The sequence below is a fragment of the Eleutherodactylus coqui genome, chromosome 6 (assembly GCF_035609145.1).
Source record: "Eleutherodactylus coqui strain aEleCoq1 chromosome 6, aEleCoq1.hap1, whole genome shotgun sequence".
NCBI classification, from domain to species: domain Eukaryota; kingdom Metazoa; phylum Chordata; class Amphibia; order Anura; family Eleutherodactylidae; genus Eleutherodactylus; species Eleutherodactylus coqui.
In genome coordinates this window covers 49,002,257-49,019,770 of record NC_089842.1, presented here as the reverse complement: position 1 = coordinate 49,019,770, position 17,514 = coordinate 49,002,257, and the positions used below count along the sequence as shown (strand labels likewise).

Sequence of the window (17,514 nt, the reverse complement as noted above, 5' to 3'; positions counted from 1 at the left end):
TTATATGGTACAATAAATAGTGCCATTGAAAAATACAACTCGTCCCGCAAAAAACAAGCCCTCATACAGCGACGTCGATGGATAAATAAAGGAGCTACGATTTTTTAAAAGGGAGTAGGAAAAAACAAAAATGGAAAAAAGCAAAAAAGCCCGGTCACTAAGGGGTTAAAAAAACACCACAAAATCCGCTCTGAGGCCTTATTCACACGAGCGTTTATACGCGGCTAATTGAGCTGTCCAAAAAATCACAACCCTCAGGGCGAAAAAATGTCCAACCGAAAAAAAAGCACATAACATAAGTGGCATGAACATGATTTCTCTCCATAGGAGGGTCCGTGTATTTTTAACGTTACGTAATAAAGCGGTACCATAAATTCTTTCTTAAAGCGATAGTACTTCTCATAACTCTTTCACTACTGGCGTCTCCTGCCGTGATAAACATCTTCATTAGTTCCACTTGGCAGCAGCAAGGCAGATGGCAGTCATCACTTCTTCACATCATGATCAGCATCTTTTGTCACTTCTCACTACTTCTGCGTAACCGCCAAATACATCATCCTGGCTGCAGGCCCCAAGTACCCCGTAGGAGCAGTGCGGTAGACTACAGAATGGCGCAAATAAGTGGAAACCTGATGAAACAGAAAACTATTGGTCTTCGGTTCTGCAGTTTTCTATAATGCACGAAGTAGGTTCTATCTAGTCTGCGTCCAGGGGGGCCGTTTTCAGGAATTTAAATGTACACCATTACAGGACCCCTGGACAGAGACAAAAGCCTTATGTGAGCAGAGCCTCAGGCTGCATACACACAAACTCGAAACTCAAGCGAATATGAACTCCATTCTTTTGAATGGAGTCATACACATGAACGATCGCTGCATGTCCTGTTTTTTCATGTTCCTTCGGAACGCATCACCCGTTGTTTTTAACCCCTTAATGCTACTGAATGTACAGTTATGTCCTGCAGTGTCTTGGTATTTATGAAGAGAAATCACGCGTCGATCTCCCTCCATACAACGCGGATGCCAGCTGTTTCTTACAGCTGACACCTGGCAGCAAAAGCTCCAATTAGCTGTAAGGCTCATCAGAGCTGTTAATCCTTTGATTAGGGTGACCAGATTTTCCAAGGGTCAAAGCGGGACAGAAGGGTGTAGTTAGCGGGCGGGGCTTATCACAATGTACTTGATTTTACCTTCGGTGTTATAAAAAGGACAGTGCCATTTCCAAAAAGATAAGGAGCAAATTCCGCAGCATTTCTGCATCCAAAAAACAATCAAAATCTGTACCATTGGTGCAGATTTTGACTGGAAATCAGCCATGTATCCGCAGCTGATTTCATGCTATGTGGCGCTCCCCCTCACCTGCAAAGGCTTCCCACTGTCAGCACTCTCCGGCTTTCGGTTGCCAGCAGCCTATAGTTGCTGACCAGCGGCGCTGCACATAACCAGGGCGTTGGCAACCGGAAGCTGGGGAGCGCTGACAGCGGGAAGCCTTCGGGAGCGCTGCATTGTATGCAATCAGCTGTGGATGCAGAAATGCTGCGGCTGGTAATCACTTTAACCCTTTCCAATTCACTGCCTGACCTCTGAAGACATTATGATTAGAGATGAGCGAGCGCACTCGGAAAAGCACTACTCGCTCAAGTAATTTGCTTTATCCGAGTATCGCTGTGCTCGTCCCTGAAGATTCGGGTGCCGGCACGGAGCGGGGAGCTGCAGGGGAGAGCGGGGAGGAACGGAGGGGAGATCTTTCTCTCCCTCTCTCCCGCCCGCTCTCCACTGCTCCCCGCTGCGACTCACCTGTCAGCCGCAGCGGCACCCGAATCTTCAGGGACGAGCACAGCGATACTCGGATAAAGCAAATTACTCGAGCGAGCAGTGCTTTTCCGAGTACGCTCGCTCATCTCTAATTATGATTTAAGGCTGTACAGCTCCAATGTTGGAAGACGTCTGTCAGGGTTCTCTTACTGTATATTTCCAGCCTCTCTGCTGTCGGAGCCTATCCAACGTGTCACCTCATGCAGTACTGGCTTTAGTCAGCATATAGCGCCATTGTAGAACAGCAGAAAAAGAGTAAGCCCCCTAGGAAAACCAGGATACAAATTGGATTGGAAAGGGTTAATAGTGACCAGACGTCAAAAAAGCGGGATCAATGGCTGTCCCACTGGGGTCCCAGGGGAAAGCGGTACACAGGGTCCCAAAGCTAGACTGTCCTGCGGCATTTAAATCCCTGTCCGATTTTTGTGGGTCTCGTATGGCCCCCCGTGATGAAATCACAGGGAGCCGTGCGGGTGTCATGGCAGCTAGGGGCCTTCTGAAAGGCCTCAGGGCTGTCATGGCAGAATGCCTATCAAGCCATGCCTGTGGGTTTGCTTGATAGAATGCCTGCCCGATCGCAGTGTGAGGTAATGCCTCATACTGCTGGAGCGATCAAAGCATCGCAAGTTGTTGAAAAAAAAGTAAGAATAAGATCAAAAAAATATAAAAACTGAAAAAAACCCTTTGCCATATTTATAATAAAAGAATCTAAATAAGGAAATAAAAATACATATTTGGTATCGCTGCGTCCGTAAAAGTCTGAACTATCAAGGTAATGCATTATTTACCCCGCACAATGTACTTTGTCAGGAAAAAAATAAAGAACACCAGAAATGCGCTTTTTTGGTCACCCTGTCTCCAAGAAACATGTCATAAAAAGTGATCAAAATGGTACCAACGCAAACTAGAGGGCGTCACGCAAAAAATGAGCCTTCGCACAACTCCACTTAGAATTCTGTTAAAGTTTTTCAGTTATATGGTGCATTAAATAGTACCGCTGAAAAATACAACTCATCGATGGATAAATAAACGAGTTGCGATTTTTTAAAAAGGGGGTAGGAAAAGCTGAAAATGGGGAAAAAGGGCCGAGTCTTTAAGGGGTTAATGGGACAGTCACACACATTGTATGCCGTGTAGAGATGAGCGAACGTACTCAGTAAGGCCGATTTCGCAATCGAGCACGGCGATTTTCGAGTACTTCACTACTCGGGTGAAAAGATTCAAGGGTCGCCGGGGGGCGGAGCGTGGCGGAGCGGGGGGTAGCAGCAGGGAACAGGGGGGGGAGCTCTCTCTCTCCCCCCCCCACTCCCCTCTCACCCACGGCGCCCCCCGAATCTTTTCACCCGAGTAGTGAAGTACTCGAAAATCATGGTGCTCGATTGCGAAATCGGCCTTGCCGAGTACGTTCGCTCATCTCTAATGCCGTGTGATGTGCATGTGAGTGTCATGTTTCCCATTGAAGTCAATGGGAAAAGCTGGCTGATCCTCTGACGCACGTGAAACAAGCGCCGGAGGATCGCAATTTCACAGAAGTGATGTGAGGCATTTTTGTATGAAATGCGCCATTCATCTGCACACTGACAGGCGTGACATCGCACTTGCCCACATGTAGGTATTTGAAGTCGATTTAAATAAAACATTCTTTAGGCCTCATTCACACGGTGGTATTTTCGCTTCACATTACATGTGCATTTTTTACGCTTGTAACATAAACCCCGTTGATTCGCATTGGGATTCAAACAGGAATTTTTCACACTCGCATTTAGGCGTATGTGATAAAATCGCAGCGTGCCCTATTTTGGTCTGCAGGCTGAATTTACGGACTGAAATGTCCCAATAAAGATCATTGGGATCGTGTACATACGCAGCGAATATACGATACGTGCGTATCCACTGTGTATTTATGCATGAAGCCATAAGAAGTCAATGGAGATTTTTTGATTTTTTTTGTTCTGCTGACGTGAAAAATGCAATGAATAGGCGTGGGAAAAAAAGCCATTCGCATTGCATACGCACGGTTTCGGTCTGTGAAAACACTGCATATTTCACGGACCAAAACAGTGATGGAATGATCGCTATTTAAACCGAATGATTAGCGAGCGTACCAACAATGATTTGCATGAAGTGAGCAATAAGCGAATGAATTCTCATTCGTCGTTCGATCGTTGGCCGTGTTTACGTTATCGTTCAAACATTCCAGCGATTTTTTTGACCACTAATTGTTCTGTGTGAAAGCCCCTCTATCAGGAATGTTTTTCTATATATTAGTGGGCTCCAGGGAACGTGCATGTTGCAGGTCCATGATATATACACTTCTACCCTCTGTATACACGGCTAATAATAAACAAACGCACGGCGCATGCGCAGCCTCTCGGGTTTCCTAAGCGACTAACCAGTTTGCGCATGAGCAGATCACCCCGTCGCCGGCTGCTTACTGCGCACGCGCCATTCCCTGCCATTATAAATACCGTGGAGCACGCATGCGTATTACCCGTCCACTGAATGGCATGGAGAGGAAGTTGAGTGTTTTGCTCCCAGGCGGTACAAGTGCAGTGTGAAGGGTCAGTGGCAGCTGTGGGTGCGGGAGGATATGGGGGGGAGCGGTTGGGCCCTCGTTGTAAGGGGTCATTTAGGTGCAGCGTCAGCATGTAACTGGCACTGGTGTGCTGAGATGTGATGCAGCTTGCTGGAGTTGCATCCCTGGTAGCAGCCATCAGTGACTGCTTGTTGGTAAATATGTAGCAGGTTGTTAGTACATATCAGCAAGCCTCCTAGTGGCCAGTAGAGTGCGGCTGTCATTACTGATGCTCTACTCCTGCTGCACAAAACTGCTTGGTCTGAAGACTGCTTGGACCTTCTCTGCGGATGCAGCGCAGAGGTGGATTTTAATGCATCTTCGGCTGTGGAATATCTAGTGTCTTTTCTCTGCCTTGGATTGTGGGATTGCATCTTGTGTCTAGAAATCTGCAGCGACACTTCTGCAAGATGTCTTTAATTCCGTAGCAGAAAGTTCTTCCCCTGTGGAATTTAATCTTGCTGTTTTCAATTAAAGGGGTTGAACAGATGCGCAATTCAAGTCCCATAGGGATAACATTGTGACGCAGAAACTTCACCCCCTGTGAAAGGTCTCGTAGCTGTGCTGTTTCTTAGGGAGTGTTCACACTGGAGGGTATTTTTTATTTTTTTTTGTAAAGTTAAAAAGAAACACCCAGACTTTTTTTTTTTTTTCTTCTAACACCCCCCCCCCCCCCCCCCCCCCCAACCACTTTTTTAAGTCGTTGGGGTGTAAATGCGTGTGGGTATTTTTATTTAATCACACAAATGGCCTTCAAGCCTTCTTATAGGCCAGGAGTGAACCACTTTTAGGGCCTCAGGTAGCAAGACCATTCATCTAATCATTGGCATACCTGAGATGGAACTGCATGCTGAGCTCTGCAGCAAAACAACTTCTTCTAGCGGCAGAATTCACTTTTATCTATCAAGTGGTCTGTCAATATCAGGGGGATGGGGGTGGTTGACTCCCAGCATCACCTCCCTCTCAACTAGGTGAGCTCTGCAGCCTCTTCCCACTCCTAAGTAAATGGAGCTGTAATACTGGACACAGCCACTATGATGTACAGCGCTGTGCTTGGTATGCAGTGAGGAGCTCTTACCAGTCATCTGATTGCATTGTCTTCTTCCAACAGTCAGACCCATCCCCTTGCCTATCTGATGTGGAAGACCTAGTCGAAGGATGGGTCACCAGTATTAGTCATGGAAAACCCCTTTAATGTGACCCTTACCCTGGACAAACCAAGATGGCTGCACTGCTTCTGACTACCTGATGTACATGCACTGCCTGTCATGTGTCTGACTACCAGTGCACAGCACATCAGATAGTCAGAGAAAGAATGTGGCCTTAGGTGAGTCCAGGACTGGAGGGATGTTGCATGGATATTTCTATATGGGACAGCATTGATGCAGTTAAACTGCAAACTGCTGGGCTGCACTTGCAGCTTCACCCGGCAATTGTCAGGAAAACATAAGTGCTTAGTGGTAGTCACTAGAGCTCATGTCATAGCAACCTTAACCCTTTCCAATCCACTGTCTGACGTCTAAAGACATTCTGATTGAAGGCTGTACAGCTCTGATGTCGAAAGACGTCCGGCAGGGTATTCTTACTGTATATTACTGGACGCTCTGTTGGGGGGCCTCTCCAGCATGTTCCAGACTGCAGTACTGGCTCTAGGCAGCAGATGGCACTATTGTATTAATGGCAAAAAGAGACAAACCCCTAGGAAACACTGAATCCAAAATTGGATTGAAAAGGGTTAATGGTGATGTGGTTTTGCAGGTAAAACTATTCATCTGCCAAACTATGTAGCCCTTTAACAAGGTATTTAATAGCAGCTGAGGCTGCATGCCTTAGGCTGGGTTCGCATGGGGGGGATTTTGTGTGGACCCTCCATATGGAAAATACACTGCATTTACTGTAGTAGCAAAGTAGATGAGACTTTGAAAATCTTGTCCACCTGCTGCGGAAAATATCCGCACAAAACTCGCGTGGAAACCGACATGTACGGAATTCTGCATATGTCAATTGTATCACTGTCTACACTTGTGGAACTCGCCTCTTCTCAATGAGGGTTAATCCCACAGCAAATGGTACGGGTTTTGAGGCAGACTTCCCGCTGCAGAAAATCCGCCCCATGTGGCGTTAGCGCTCGGGTAATGGTGCAAATTTACACGCCTGCAGGTCTAGTGTGCCAATTGGGGGGGGGGGGGGGGATGGGAGCTCCTAGCATCAGCTGGTATACTGACCCCCCTTAGTGGCCACACCAATGGCTTCACCTTGCTGAGTAGAGGGTTTATATCCCTTTTTAGATGGCTGTCTCAGGTGCTTACTCTTCCATCTGTGCTGAAATTCTGAACTCTTCTCTCTATTCTAGACATCAGTGTTTTTCCCTGATTTTTTAAGGATTTAGGCGATTGGACACTCTCAGAATGGCCGTTCAGGTAAGAAATGATAGTGATGACTTGTAAGGCATTGCTCATGTCACTGTATGATGGTTGTCGTCATTCGCATCAGTCTGTTCCCCAGTAGGACTCGCAATCTAATTTCCCTATTTCAGACCAACACTCCTCTACTTGCGTCACAAGGAATTGCAAATAAAGGGGTATCCCTCTTATAGAACATAATGGATTGGTGGGGTCTGACCGCTGAGAATGGGGAACTTGTCTAACTTCTATTTCACAGTTGACGACTCATTCAATTTGCTTCTATGGGTCAGACAGAGATGGCTGGGCGCAACACTCGGCTATGTCTGCGCCATTGTCGGGAATGGAGCTGCTGCGCTTGTGTGACCAGGGCTCCAATCCCCACTACACTAAAGAAATGGGAGCCTGCCTTCAACTGTGAAATGAGGAAGATGCAGGTCCCTCATTTTCAGATTCAGTGGGGCCCCCAGTGATCAGACCCCCACCAATCTGTTTTCATCCATCCACTGGAAAATCGACCTAGAAAAAAACTTTAACTCCTGTAATGCACATCAAGTTATTTTTATGTTGACCCCCTGTCTTAATGAGGTCGTCCCATGAAGATGGCCCCTCTCCATAAGGCCTACTAGGGCATGTGTGAATGTCATGGAGGGGAGATGGCTTTGTATGGAGGGTCTCTTCTCTCTGATGGGTCTGGCAGCTCCATGTATCCCATAGAGAATCCTTAATTCTTGACATCAAATACATTTCTCTTGTGGCTGCTGCAGGATAAGATGGCTAGTGGCAGCTTTATCTGTTATCATTGGTGGGTTTTAAACAGCAATCCTATACAGTATGTTATTGTTTATCTTTATAGGGTCCTATTACATTCCAAGATGTTGCTGCTTCCTTTGCCGAAGAACAGTGGATGCGCTTGGAGGACTGGCAGAAGGAGATCTACAAGACTGTAATAAAAGAGATACATGAGGCCATATTATCCCTTGGTACGTATGGAGAAGGCTCTAGTAAAGATGGCCGTCTTATGTGCTGTAGGTTGTTTAGGGTCCATACTGGCTCAATAGAATATTCACTGCTTGTAATGACTATTCTGCACCATTAAAGAAAAAAAAAGCCCAGTTTATCAAATCTTTACTTTTTGAGGAATGTCTCTTAAGGGGAAGATTTTTGGGATGTGTATTAATAGGGTCTTAAAGGGTTACTCCAAAAAATTCGGTAACAGTTGTGGGGGTTCTACAGATCACTGTCTATAGATGATGAAATCCAAGTATATCTGTCAGTGAAGCTTTTTCCTCTCTTGCAACTTATCAGCTAACTCATAACCGCAACAAAAAACAGAACTTTTTCCCTACCTTATTGGCTGATAAAACATGCAGCAGACACAAGTACTGCAAACTAAGCCGTTAAGGCCATTTTTACACACAATGATTATCGCTCAAAAGCCATCTTTTGAGCAACAATCATTGCATGTAAATGTGTGCCCATCGTGCACTTTTCCTCCATTTGCGGAGCTCTGCTCAGCTTAAAATTTATTGGGGCTGATGAGAGGAACCATACACTGAGTTCTACTTGGGCAGCGCTGATGACCTTCTTTCAGCAGCTGTCCCACTGGAGAGCAATAGTGATGTGTTTGGAGAACAGACCACCTGCTGTTCTTTAAATACATGCACATGGAGCTAACTGGATTCTAATGGGCTGATTAGCCCATTAGTACCTATGCAAAATGATCGCTCAAAACTGCCAGTTTCTGATGACTTTTTAACACATATCTGTGTAAATGCACCTTTAGGCTGGGGTCACACAGGGCGGATTTGCCGCGGATTACCGTTGCATATCCGCACTGCGGCAAAACCGCTGTGTTTGCAGAGCAATGCAGCACAAATGAGACTTGCTAAAAAGCTGTTCTCACAGGACGGATTTTTTTCGCACAGCCGCAGTGCGGAAATGCAACTGCAGCGCGGTTTTAAAAGATGCAGCATGTTCATTCTTTGGTCGTTTCCGCAGCGCTTTTTTGTCCATAGACCTCTATGGATGCAGCCAAAACCGCACCAAATACGCGACAAAAGTAAAAAAGCGCTGCAGAAAAAACCGCTTGCGGATTTTTCCGCACGAAAATCCACAAGCCCAAATTAACCTTTAAAGCGGTTTTGCCGTAGAAGCAGTTCTTCTGCGTCAAAACCGCAACGGAAAAACCGCAACAAATCCGCCCTGTGTGACCCTAGCCTTATAGGCTGCATTCCCACGAACGTATATCGGCTCGGTTTTCACGCCGAGCCGATATACGTCGTCCTCATCTGCAAAGGGGGGGGGGGGGGGGGGGTGGAAGAGCCAGGAGCAGGAACTGAGCTCCCGCCCCCTCTCTGCCTCCTCTCCGCCCCTCTGCACTATTTGCAATGGGGAGAGGCAGGACAGGGGCTAATTCTCGGGACTTAGCCCTGCCCCTGTCCCATCTCCTTTCATCGCAAATAGTGCAGAGGGGCGGAGAGGAGGCAGAGAAAGGGCAGGAGCTTAGTTCCTGCTCCTGGATCTTCCACTCCTCCAAATTTACCCCTTAAACCTTTCCAATCCTTTTAAATTGGAGCTGGGGAGAATGGATGAGAAATAGTTTTCCCTTCACCCTCCTGATCTGACAGTGGAGGGTGCAGGTGGTCACTACACCGTGGGGGGGAATGGAAGTATTACTTACGTATTCTCCCTTCAGCCTCCTGATTCGGCGGTCACATGATCGCCGGGCAGAATGCGGAAGTAATACTTCAGCATTCTCCCTTCAGGCTCCCGGCTCGGTGGTCAGGTGACTGCTGGGGGTCAGGTGACACCGGTGGTCACATGATTGCCAGCCGGAATCTTCGTTCATTACATAGCGCTAACTGAGCGCTATGTAATGTGTAAAGGAGAAGGCAGAAAGGGTTTTTAACCTTTCTGCCTTCTCTTTGGGGGTCCTCAATGAGGACCAGTGCAGGAGTGCATCTGCACCCGATGTGTCTGACGATGCACTCCTGCAGTGTTGGGCCTGTCCCGACATCGGAGCTGTGGAGGAAAATGATGTCGGGGCAGGCCTGACATTGGATTGGAAAGGGTTAAAGGTATCGATAGACTTCAAGGAAGGGGTGTCTCCGTTTCTTCCAAGGAACTGAGTGGCTCACTTGAGACATGGGGAGGAGTGACTTGGTTCCAGCCTCTGAGTAAATGTTAATACATATCATTGGGATACCCTGTAAGAAGGAACATTATGGCCCTACTGGAAGAACTGCAATGCCCCAATGGCATCATACACTCAGATGCTGTAATATTGCTTTCACATGATGTATCCACATTTATTCAAGCGCTTTGATGATACTGTTTGCCTTTGTAGGTTACACCATCATTAACCCGAATGTTGTATTCAGCATTAAGAAGCAGGACAAATCCCTTGTTCGTATCGACAATCAGTCTGCAGAAAATAACGCATGCTCTGGAGGAGGTGAGGGGTTAACGAGGTACCTGGGCTCTTGCTAGCCGTTATCTACACACTGAATTTGAGGGTGGAACTTACAACATGGGTGATAATGGGGAAACCATAGATGCCATTCAGCTTGTGGTGAGCCATGTTGCATGTCGTCTTCCTCCGCAGACCTACCTGATATTCTGCTAAATATAAAGGATGAACCTTCAGCCAGCACCTCATGTGTTAAGACGGAGCAGTATTCTGCTGTATCCCTGCCAGCATGTGAGTTGTAACACTAGAAGCTAACTAGGCTTTATGGGTTATAATGCTTCAGGATTGTCTTACATCTGGGAACTTTTTTTAACAGGTGTTCCTGGACCTTCAAATTCTTCAATAAGTATAAGGGAGAATACAGTGCATGGACAGATGTATGCCAGTGAGTATACGGACCTTCAGGGTGGCCCTCGAGAGAAGGGTTAAACACTTTGATTTTTACTGAGATTTGACTATAACCAAAGGGGCCCCACAACTTCAGTGTTATGGCAAAATATTGAAGCCCTTCCCAAATAGTCACACTTTTTTTTTTTTTTTTTTCCCTCCTACGGCTATCCAAAGGTCAGCAGCGCCTGTGTTTTTCAGGACTTGGTTGTGACCTGGTGGAGCCTACAGGCTGATTACTAGAACCTCATGTTCCTCAAACACTTCTGCCCAACAATCGAGCCATGTAATGAGACACATGAAGCAAACACACATTTGTTGGCTGATCAGTAGTACATCTCCATTGGTGGTCATTCATCCCCATAAGCTGACTCTAGGATATTTTTGTATTAGCTTGTCAGTGAATGAGACCTCCTGGATGCATGCAGACTGCTAACCTATGCATAGTTAGTCCTGCTCGCCACTGAGATATGGATAGAACTGTATCCCATCTAAACAATGTTCTTACACCAGTGGCAGATTCACTGACCTCTGATAGTTTGCTAGGGTCCTTCTATGGCTGCCTAGCTCTCCAGTAGGGTACTGGTGCATTGTTTTGTCACCAGAAGTTCGGAGTGGGGACCTACTGGTAAGACTGCTGTATTATGTGACACCCCCCAGCTCGTGACTGGCTGTGGGTGGTCTCCTTGCCCAGCCCTCTTGCTGGTCCCTTAGGCGCTGCTGCCGTCACTCACCTGCGGGCTGCTGCAGATCCCCAGCGCTACAGGCATGCAGACCCCTGGCCTTTTGCCTGCTTTGCTGGGCTGATATAGGGAATACTATTAATAATGGTGTCCCCTATATTGGCCCCAGTAATAGCATTATGTCCAGGGCCGCTGTGGGGGACACTAACCTTCAGCAGAAATTTCCATTTCCCTTGGCACGATCATACAATCCTCTATAATAGTAGCCTTCATTTTTGGAGCACCAGACATCTCTGCAGTGTTGGGACAGCCCACTGATTCCAGTGGGGTACAGTGTAATGCCTTATGTTCCCTGTGGTGGAGCTACAGGGGTAAATCTTGCATGACGTACTCGGACTACAGCTGATTTCTGGCAACACTACTCGGTTTTGGACGACTTGTTTAGTGCATTATCAGCAGGACACAACTATACTTCTGTTTTCTAATGACTATGTATTAGATTTTGCTAATTCTATAGGTAATTAAAAGCAGAGCTTAATTTTAAATATTGAAGACTTTATCTTAATCCAGTTTTGTTTTTATACAGGCTCGACGCCCAAGAAGTCCAATACATTTCCCATAAAAACGGAAGAGGAGGCTTATTCAATAGACGAGTATAACAGTGCAGAAGATAAACAGCCTGCTCCTAGTGAAGGTGAGCGTTTGATCTACAGCATACACTTTACTATTAGGCTTGGTTCACATGGGGCGGAATGTCTGTGCAGCAAATACGTCCACTGTGCTTTCCTGCAGGAGCGATGGTTCAGTGGAAGGAGGCACAGCGATAACTCCCTGTCTACACTGAGGGAGAAGTCCCTCACTAGTTTTTGCTTTATTTCAACTCACCAAACTGCAAGCTATTTCTCACTTGCTACCCTGTAGGTCCCACTTCTATGGGGAAATTATCACTAGTTTTGAAGGGTTTGTCTTGTTCCCATCAGACAATGACCCATATAAAAGTACCCTTAGGAAGATCGACATCTCTAGTTATACATCTTCTCCGAAGTCTTGCGCAGCAGCATATCCTCCTCCTCACCTGGTCTGAGCAGCGGTGCTGTAGACTGGAGCTAGAGAACAGCTGCTAGCTCACATGCACCCATATCTTGTCACTTCACACAGGCTAGGTCTAGATGGGGCTGATCACTTCTGCTACAAATCTTGTCTTGGATCTGTTGCAGACTTCATACTATGCAAAGGTTGAAATCTACTGTGACCAACATCAAATCTGTAGCATAATGGTGCAGGCTTACTAATACTGCCTGCCAACGAGACAGCGCATACTTGGTTTCAACATAAATTACACCCACAATGTTGCATTTACGCTGTAAACCTCCCCTCTGTCAAATCAGTAGCAAACAATCTTTTTTTTTTTTTTTTTTTTTTTTTTTTTGTCGTCTGCCCCATGAGTCTACTTCAAGGCTTGACAGTCTGTAGTATGCTCCTACTTCTGTTCATTTAAAGAACATGCAGAAATGACAAGAAGACTTGGCACTGTTTATGCTGCCATAATCTTCATCCTTTTAGAGCATTGTCACATCCTGAAAACAGGAGATAAGACTTTTTTTTTTTTTTTTTTTTTTGTTTCCACACCCCCATCCCTCTCTCCTACAGATGGAACAAGGAACCTGCAGAAAGATGATTTGCTTAAGAGCGCTGTGGGTGTGAATCTCCAGCATTATAGGAAAGCCCTTTCCCCCTTCCCTCCATACAAATGTGTCCAAGGGGGTTTATTTTATATGCAGCAGTTTCAAGAAGTTACACCAAGTTCCATAAGGTTAACTTCTACCTAAAGGCTTATGCACTTTTAACAAGACAAACTTGGACATCATGTTTTTCTGTAACTTTCATTTAAAGTTTTCTGATTGTTTGCTTTCCGGGCTTGTATTTCCTAAGGCACTGCAGGACTTGAAACTTAGCAAATTCCATCAGAGTAAACTGACAGCTCCTCCAAGTATGTAGGTGCATTCATTGCCCTTCCACTGAGCTATTAGAGGGCTGGTTAACAGTGCCAGGGGATGGCGGAGGGCAACACGGAGAAATCTACTATTACAGAGGGTTATAATTCATTCAAGGTTGGGTTTTTTTCCTGCTCTATTAGTGAGTGGAAACTGGGACCAGCCGTTACTCAGCATGGAGAGGTAGCTGTGTAGTACTGAGTGGCTATGCTGCACAGCCTTTAAAAGAGGGGAGGGCAAGCTAAACTTGTGCCCCTTCATGAGATCAGCTGATCAGGGCTTGTAATGCCCCTGAGCCAGAAACCTGAATGTAGTGGAGCCTTCAAACAAAGTGTCAGTCTTTCTAAATGCAGAACAAAAACAAATCAAATTTTTTTTTTTCTCTGCATGGACTTGTAATTCATGTACGAAGGTTTCCATGGTCTTTGATTCTTGTTTGTATTGCACAGGTGGTCTTAAGCATGAATCTGATGAGGAAACTGACACAGATGAGGATTTTCTAAATACAAGTAAATATTTTTAATGAACTCCTACAGTATGTGTAACATTATACTTTGCATTAAAGTGCCTGTATCAACATCACATTCTGGTATCATGATCTGAGTGGCACTTTGTAGACTCTGCTTCTCTTCCTGTAGAAGTATTCTGCCACAGAACTCTGAGGCCCAATGCCCACGGGCAGACGCCCGCCCTGAATTCCACAGCAATGTCCGTCCATGGCATGCTATGTAAAATGACTCTTCCACACAATCGCTTGTGGAGGAAGAATTGCAGCATGCTCTAATTTTTGTACAAGACTCGTACGGACAGCTTTCATTGTAGTCAGTGGAAGCCGTCCGTCCCGCAGTGATTCCAAAATGTCAATTTTAAAATCACAGTGGATCCATGTCATCAACGGTGTGGCATGCCATCGCACATGAGCAGTGCGGAGAATGACTGCTGGCACATCCACAGTGCATCCAAACGGGTATGCAGGGATCACTGGATGGCACAGGGTCAGATCCGCTGCGACATCTTGCAGCTGGAATCCAACCTGGCTTTTTGCATGTGGCCTTAAAGGACATTAATTCTGCTGAGTCCAGTGTTTAACTAGTGTGTAGTTTACCCTCTCAGAATATTAGCCCCCCTCAAGGATGAAGGTCGTTCAGGTCAGTGGTGGACAGGAAAGTTCCCCCTTCAGAAATGAGCTTTGCTGCAGCAGCTGTTAGTGTGCCATACTGTAAGACTGACTGTTTGGCCACCTTGGAGTCTGCTGACCTGTATAAATGAACTTGTCCAACATTCATATGGTCTCAGAAAACTAATGTCCCCCTACTGTAACATGTGCATTTCCTTGTGTCATGATGTAGACATATGTAGTAAGCCAGATCTTTTATTCCTAACTTTCTGTTCTTTGATAGCTCCTGTTAAAGAAGAGCCTGAGGCAGTGAGTGCTGGCCGCAGTCAGCAGGCAGAGGTGTGCAGGGCAGGTAAGCTACTGTGTAACTGCTTCAGCATCAGGGCACCAACTGTACCCCCAGGCTGACAGCGCCACCTATGAACTCTTATGCAACTTGCTTGTGCGCTAAAAAAACACTGTTTTCAAGCACAAATATGCCGATTTCCTACATATTTGCACTGGCCAATACTGTTTCATAATGCACACCAAAATGAGACCTGCTGTAAAATTTTCACTTCACCAAAAATCATATGAAAAAACACCATGTGAGTGAACCCGATGAAATGAATGGGCTCTTCTCACTGTATAACACATGGCATAAATGCATCCATTTGAATGATCCCATAATCATCAAACTTTGAAGCATGTTAAAGTTGGGTTCACACGGAACTGATTTCCATTGTAATTCTCAGATTGGCTGCATTAAAAAATCCGCAAGAATTGCACTAGAAAACCGCAGCTGCGAGTTTTGAAACGACTTTGCCGCCTGCGTTTCAGCTGCAGCCATCTCTCCCCATAGAGGACAGAGTTTGCTGTGTCGCATGGCTGTTTCCACGCAGTTGACGCAGCGTGTGGACGAGGTTTTTGCAAAATCTCGTCCAATTTGCTGGCTTATCCTGGGATTGTGAGCCACGTGCAGACAATCCGCACAGAAATCCCGCTCAAATCTGTCACGTGTGAACACAGCCTGACCCTTAAGGACATGCATGTACATCCTCCAGCATCAGGATTTGTATGGAGTGGAAGTGGTAGCAAATCGTGCTCTATGCATGGCGGGTACCACCTGTCTGACAGCTGACACCCACCTGCAGTTTTGACTGGATGGTTGTATATGGTATAAGCAATCAAAAGTTCAATTTCTCTATGCTGACTAAATGGTTTTTCTAATAAATAAGGAATACAAAAGTTTTTTTTTAAATTAAAAAAAAAACCCTTGTATTGCCCCGTCCAAGTTCACTCAATAAAATGAGGCATTCTACATAGATGTTTGCAGAGAACAATACCCCTATCTTTATTTTTTGTTCCCTTCCCTCTTTTTTATATTTAATTGCTTATAGGCTCTCACATATATACGTGGCAAAATATAACATGTTGTGGTGGGTGTTTTGTTTTTCCCCCTGGCGTATTATACCACTTCGACATGCTAATGTGATCGGAACTGCGTAAGGCAATGTAAATGCCTGTATACACGGACGTGCAGGGCCTGCATAATACGTGATAAACATACGCCCGTGTGAGCCTGGCTTTAGGCGTAGATTTTTCACATCAGAAAGTTGCACCTTTTGGCATTTTTGTTGCAGATCTCACGACTGAAGGAGTGGAGTCTGCTGCAGAATAAGTTAGCGCCATACCAATAAAGATTATTAATCCACACCAATGGTCTTGATCTGGATTTTTTTTTCCACTGCAGAACATCTGCCCCATCTGTGAAGGAGAAACTTGTGTTGTATTTTCCTGCAGTTTCCTTGTAGTTGTGTAGAAATTTACTGTTAATAGAAAACTTTTTTTTTCTTAGCAGCAAGAAATGCTGGAGATGAACAGAGCGCAGAGATCTCTACATCTGTAAGTGTCTCACATGGCAGTTAAGATTACAGATTTGTATTGCACTATACACTATTTAAAAAAAGAAAAAGAAATCCCCTTTAAATGGCCCGTACGGCTTTGAACTATTGATGGCCTAGCCTCAGTTATAGGCCATCAATAGTAATCGTCAGTGGCCCATCACCGTGAAGCCTCAATCAGTCTGCTGATGAAAGCTGGTATTGCATGCGGAGTTGGTATCACATGTAAGGTTTCCATTCACTTAAATGGGACCTTTGCATACCAACCCTGGTTTGCTGAACTGTCAGCCTAGCCTTCAGATGGGCCATCAACAACTTAAAGCTTGACACTCCTGATTGTTTTTTTTTTTTGTTTTTTTTTTTTTAAGCAAATGCTGGACAAACATGTTACTAATGTATGGGTTCCTAAACTCCAATTCTAGCCACCTGTCTTGTATGCCCTACCCTCAGCTAATGCTGGTTAGACTAAACAATCATTCAGTTTAAACGCAGGCAACAATCATCATGAGGTTCTCATTTGTCAAGTTTCAGCTGGCATAAAAATCAGCGCCGGCTTGTTCGCTGGTTGGGCAGTTTTAAACACTGAACAAGTGAGCAAGAACTGCAGGTTCTCAACGAGAATCATTCAGTCTAAACAGACGGTCCGAGAGTGGATGTCACCAGCTTGGGCGAACAAGAATTGTGCCGTGTAAAAGGGGTGTAAGTCGACTGACCCATCAGCCATAGCATGCCCTTCCTCCCTCTGCAAAGGTAGGGTAGCACAGAGGCATACACTGCTGGAGTAGCAGAGCCATCCCTAGCAGATGAGCAAGTATGTTTCAGTGGGATAAGTATACCCCCATCTCCTATTTCTTCACCCCACTAGCTCACCTCCAAGACTGGGTAGAACCCTCAGCATTGATGGTCTCTTCATTTCAGGTGATTTCCTATGGCCAATTTCTCCCATGACTCCTAATGGCCAATGTTGTCTCAGTGGAACAAATCTACATGTTCACTCGCTCAAAAGATCTGAGACCTTTCAACGCTCCCTACAAAGGTGGCACTTGGGACAAGCCTTTCTGACACTTCAATGACTGGTGCTTGCCATGTATGCCAGTCTTCTCAGAAGGGGATGGGTACACTACACGACCGCACAGTGCTAAAATAACAAAAATAAAAATGTAAGGATGCTTCCATTGATTTCAGTG

At 45.6% G+C, this 17,514-nt stretch overlaps 1 protein-coding gene across 1 annotated transcript in view; it reads left to right on the top strand.

Moving 5' to 3' along the window:
• LOC136633577 (zinc finger protein 777-like) overlaps nucleotides 1-17,514 on the top strand; it is a 45,616-nt gene that overhangs the window by 23,793 nt on the left and 4,309 nt on the right. The window contains exons 12-21 of the mRNA XM_066609340.1: nucleotides 4,290-4,375; nucleotides 6,772-6,809; nucleotides 7,648-7,774; nucleotides 10,141-10,248; nucleotides 10,399-10,494; nucleotides 10,580-10,648; nucleotides 11,920-12,027; nucleotides 13,777-13,836; nucleotides 14,728-14,796; nucleotides 16,282-16,328. Of these exons, the coding sequence (XP_066465437.1) occupies nucleotides 4,290-4,375; nucleotides 6,772-6,809; nucleotides 7,648-7,774; nucleotides 10,141-10,248; nucleotides 10,399-10,494; nucleotides 10,580-10,648; nucleotides 11,920-12,027; nucleotides 13,777-13,836; nucleotides 14,728-14,796; nucleotides 16,282-16,328 (808 nt within the window). The remainder of the gene's footprint in view (nucleotides 1-4,289; nucleotides 4,376-6,771; nucleotides 6,810-7,647; nucleotides 7,775-10,140; nucleotides 10,249-10,398; nucleotides 10,495-10,579; nucleotides 10,649-11,919; nucleotides 12,028-13,776; nucleotides 13,837-14,727; nucleotides 14,797-16,281; nucleotides 16,329-17,514) is intronic.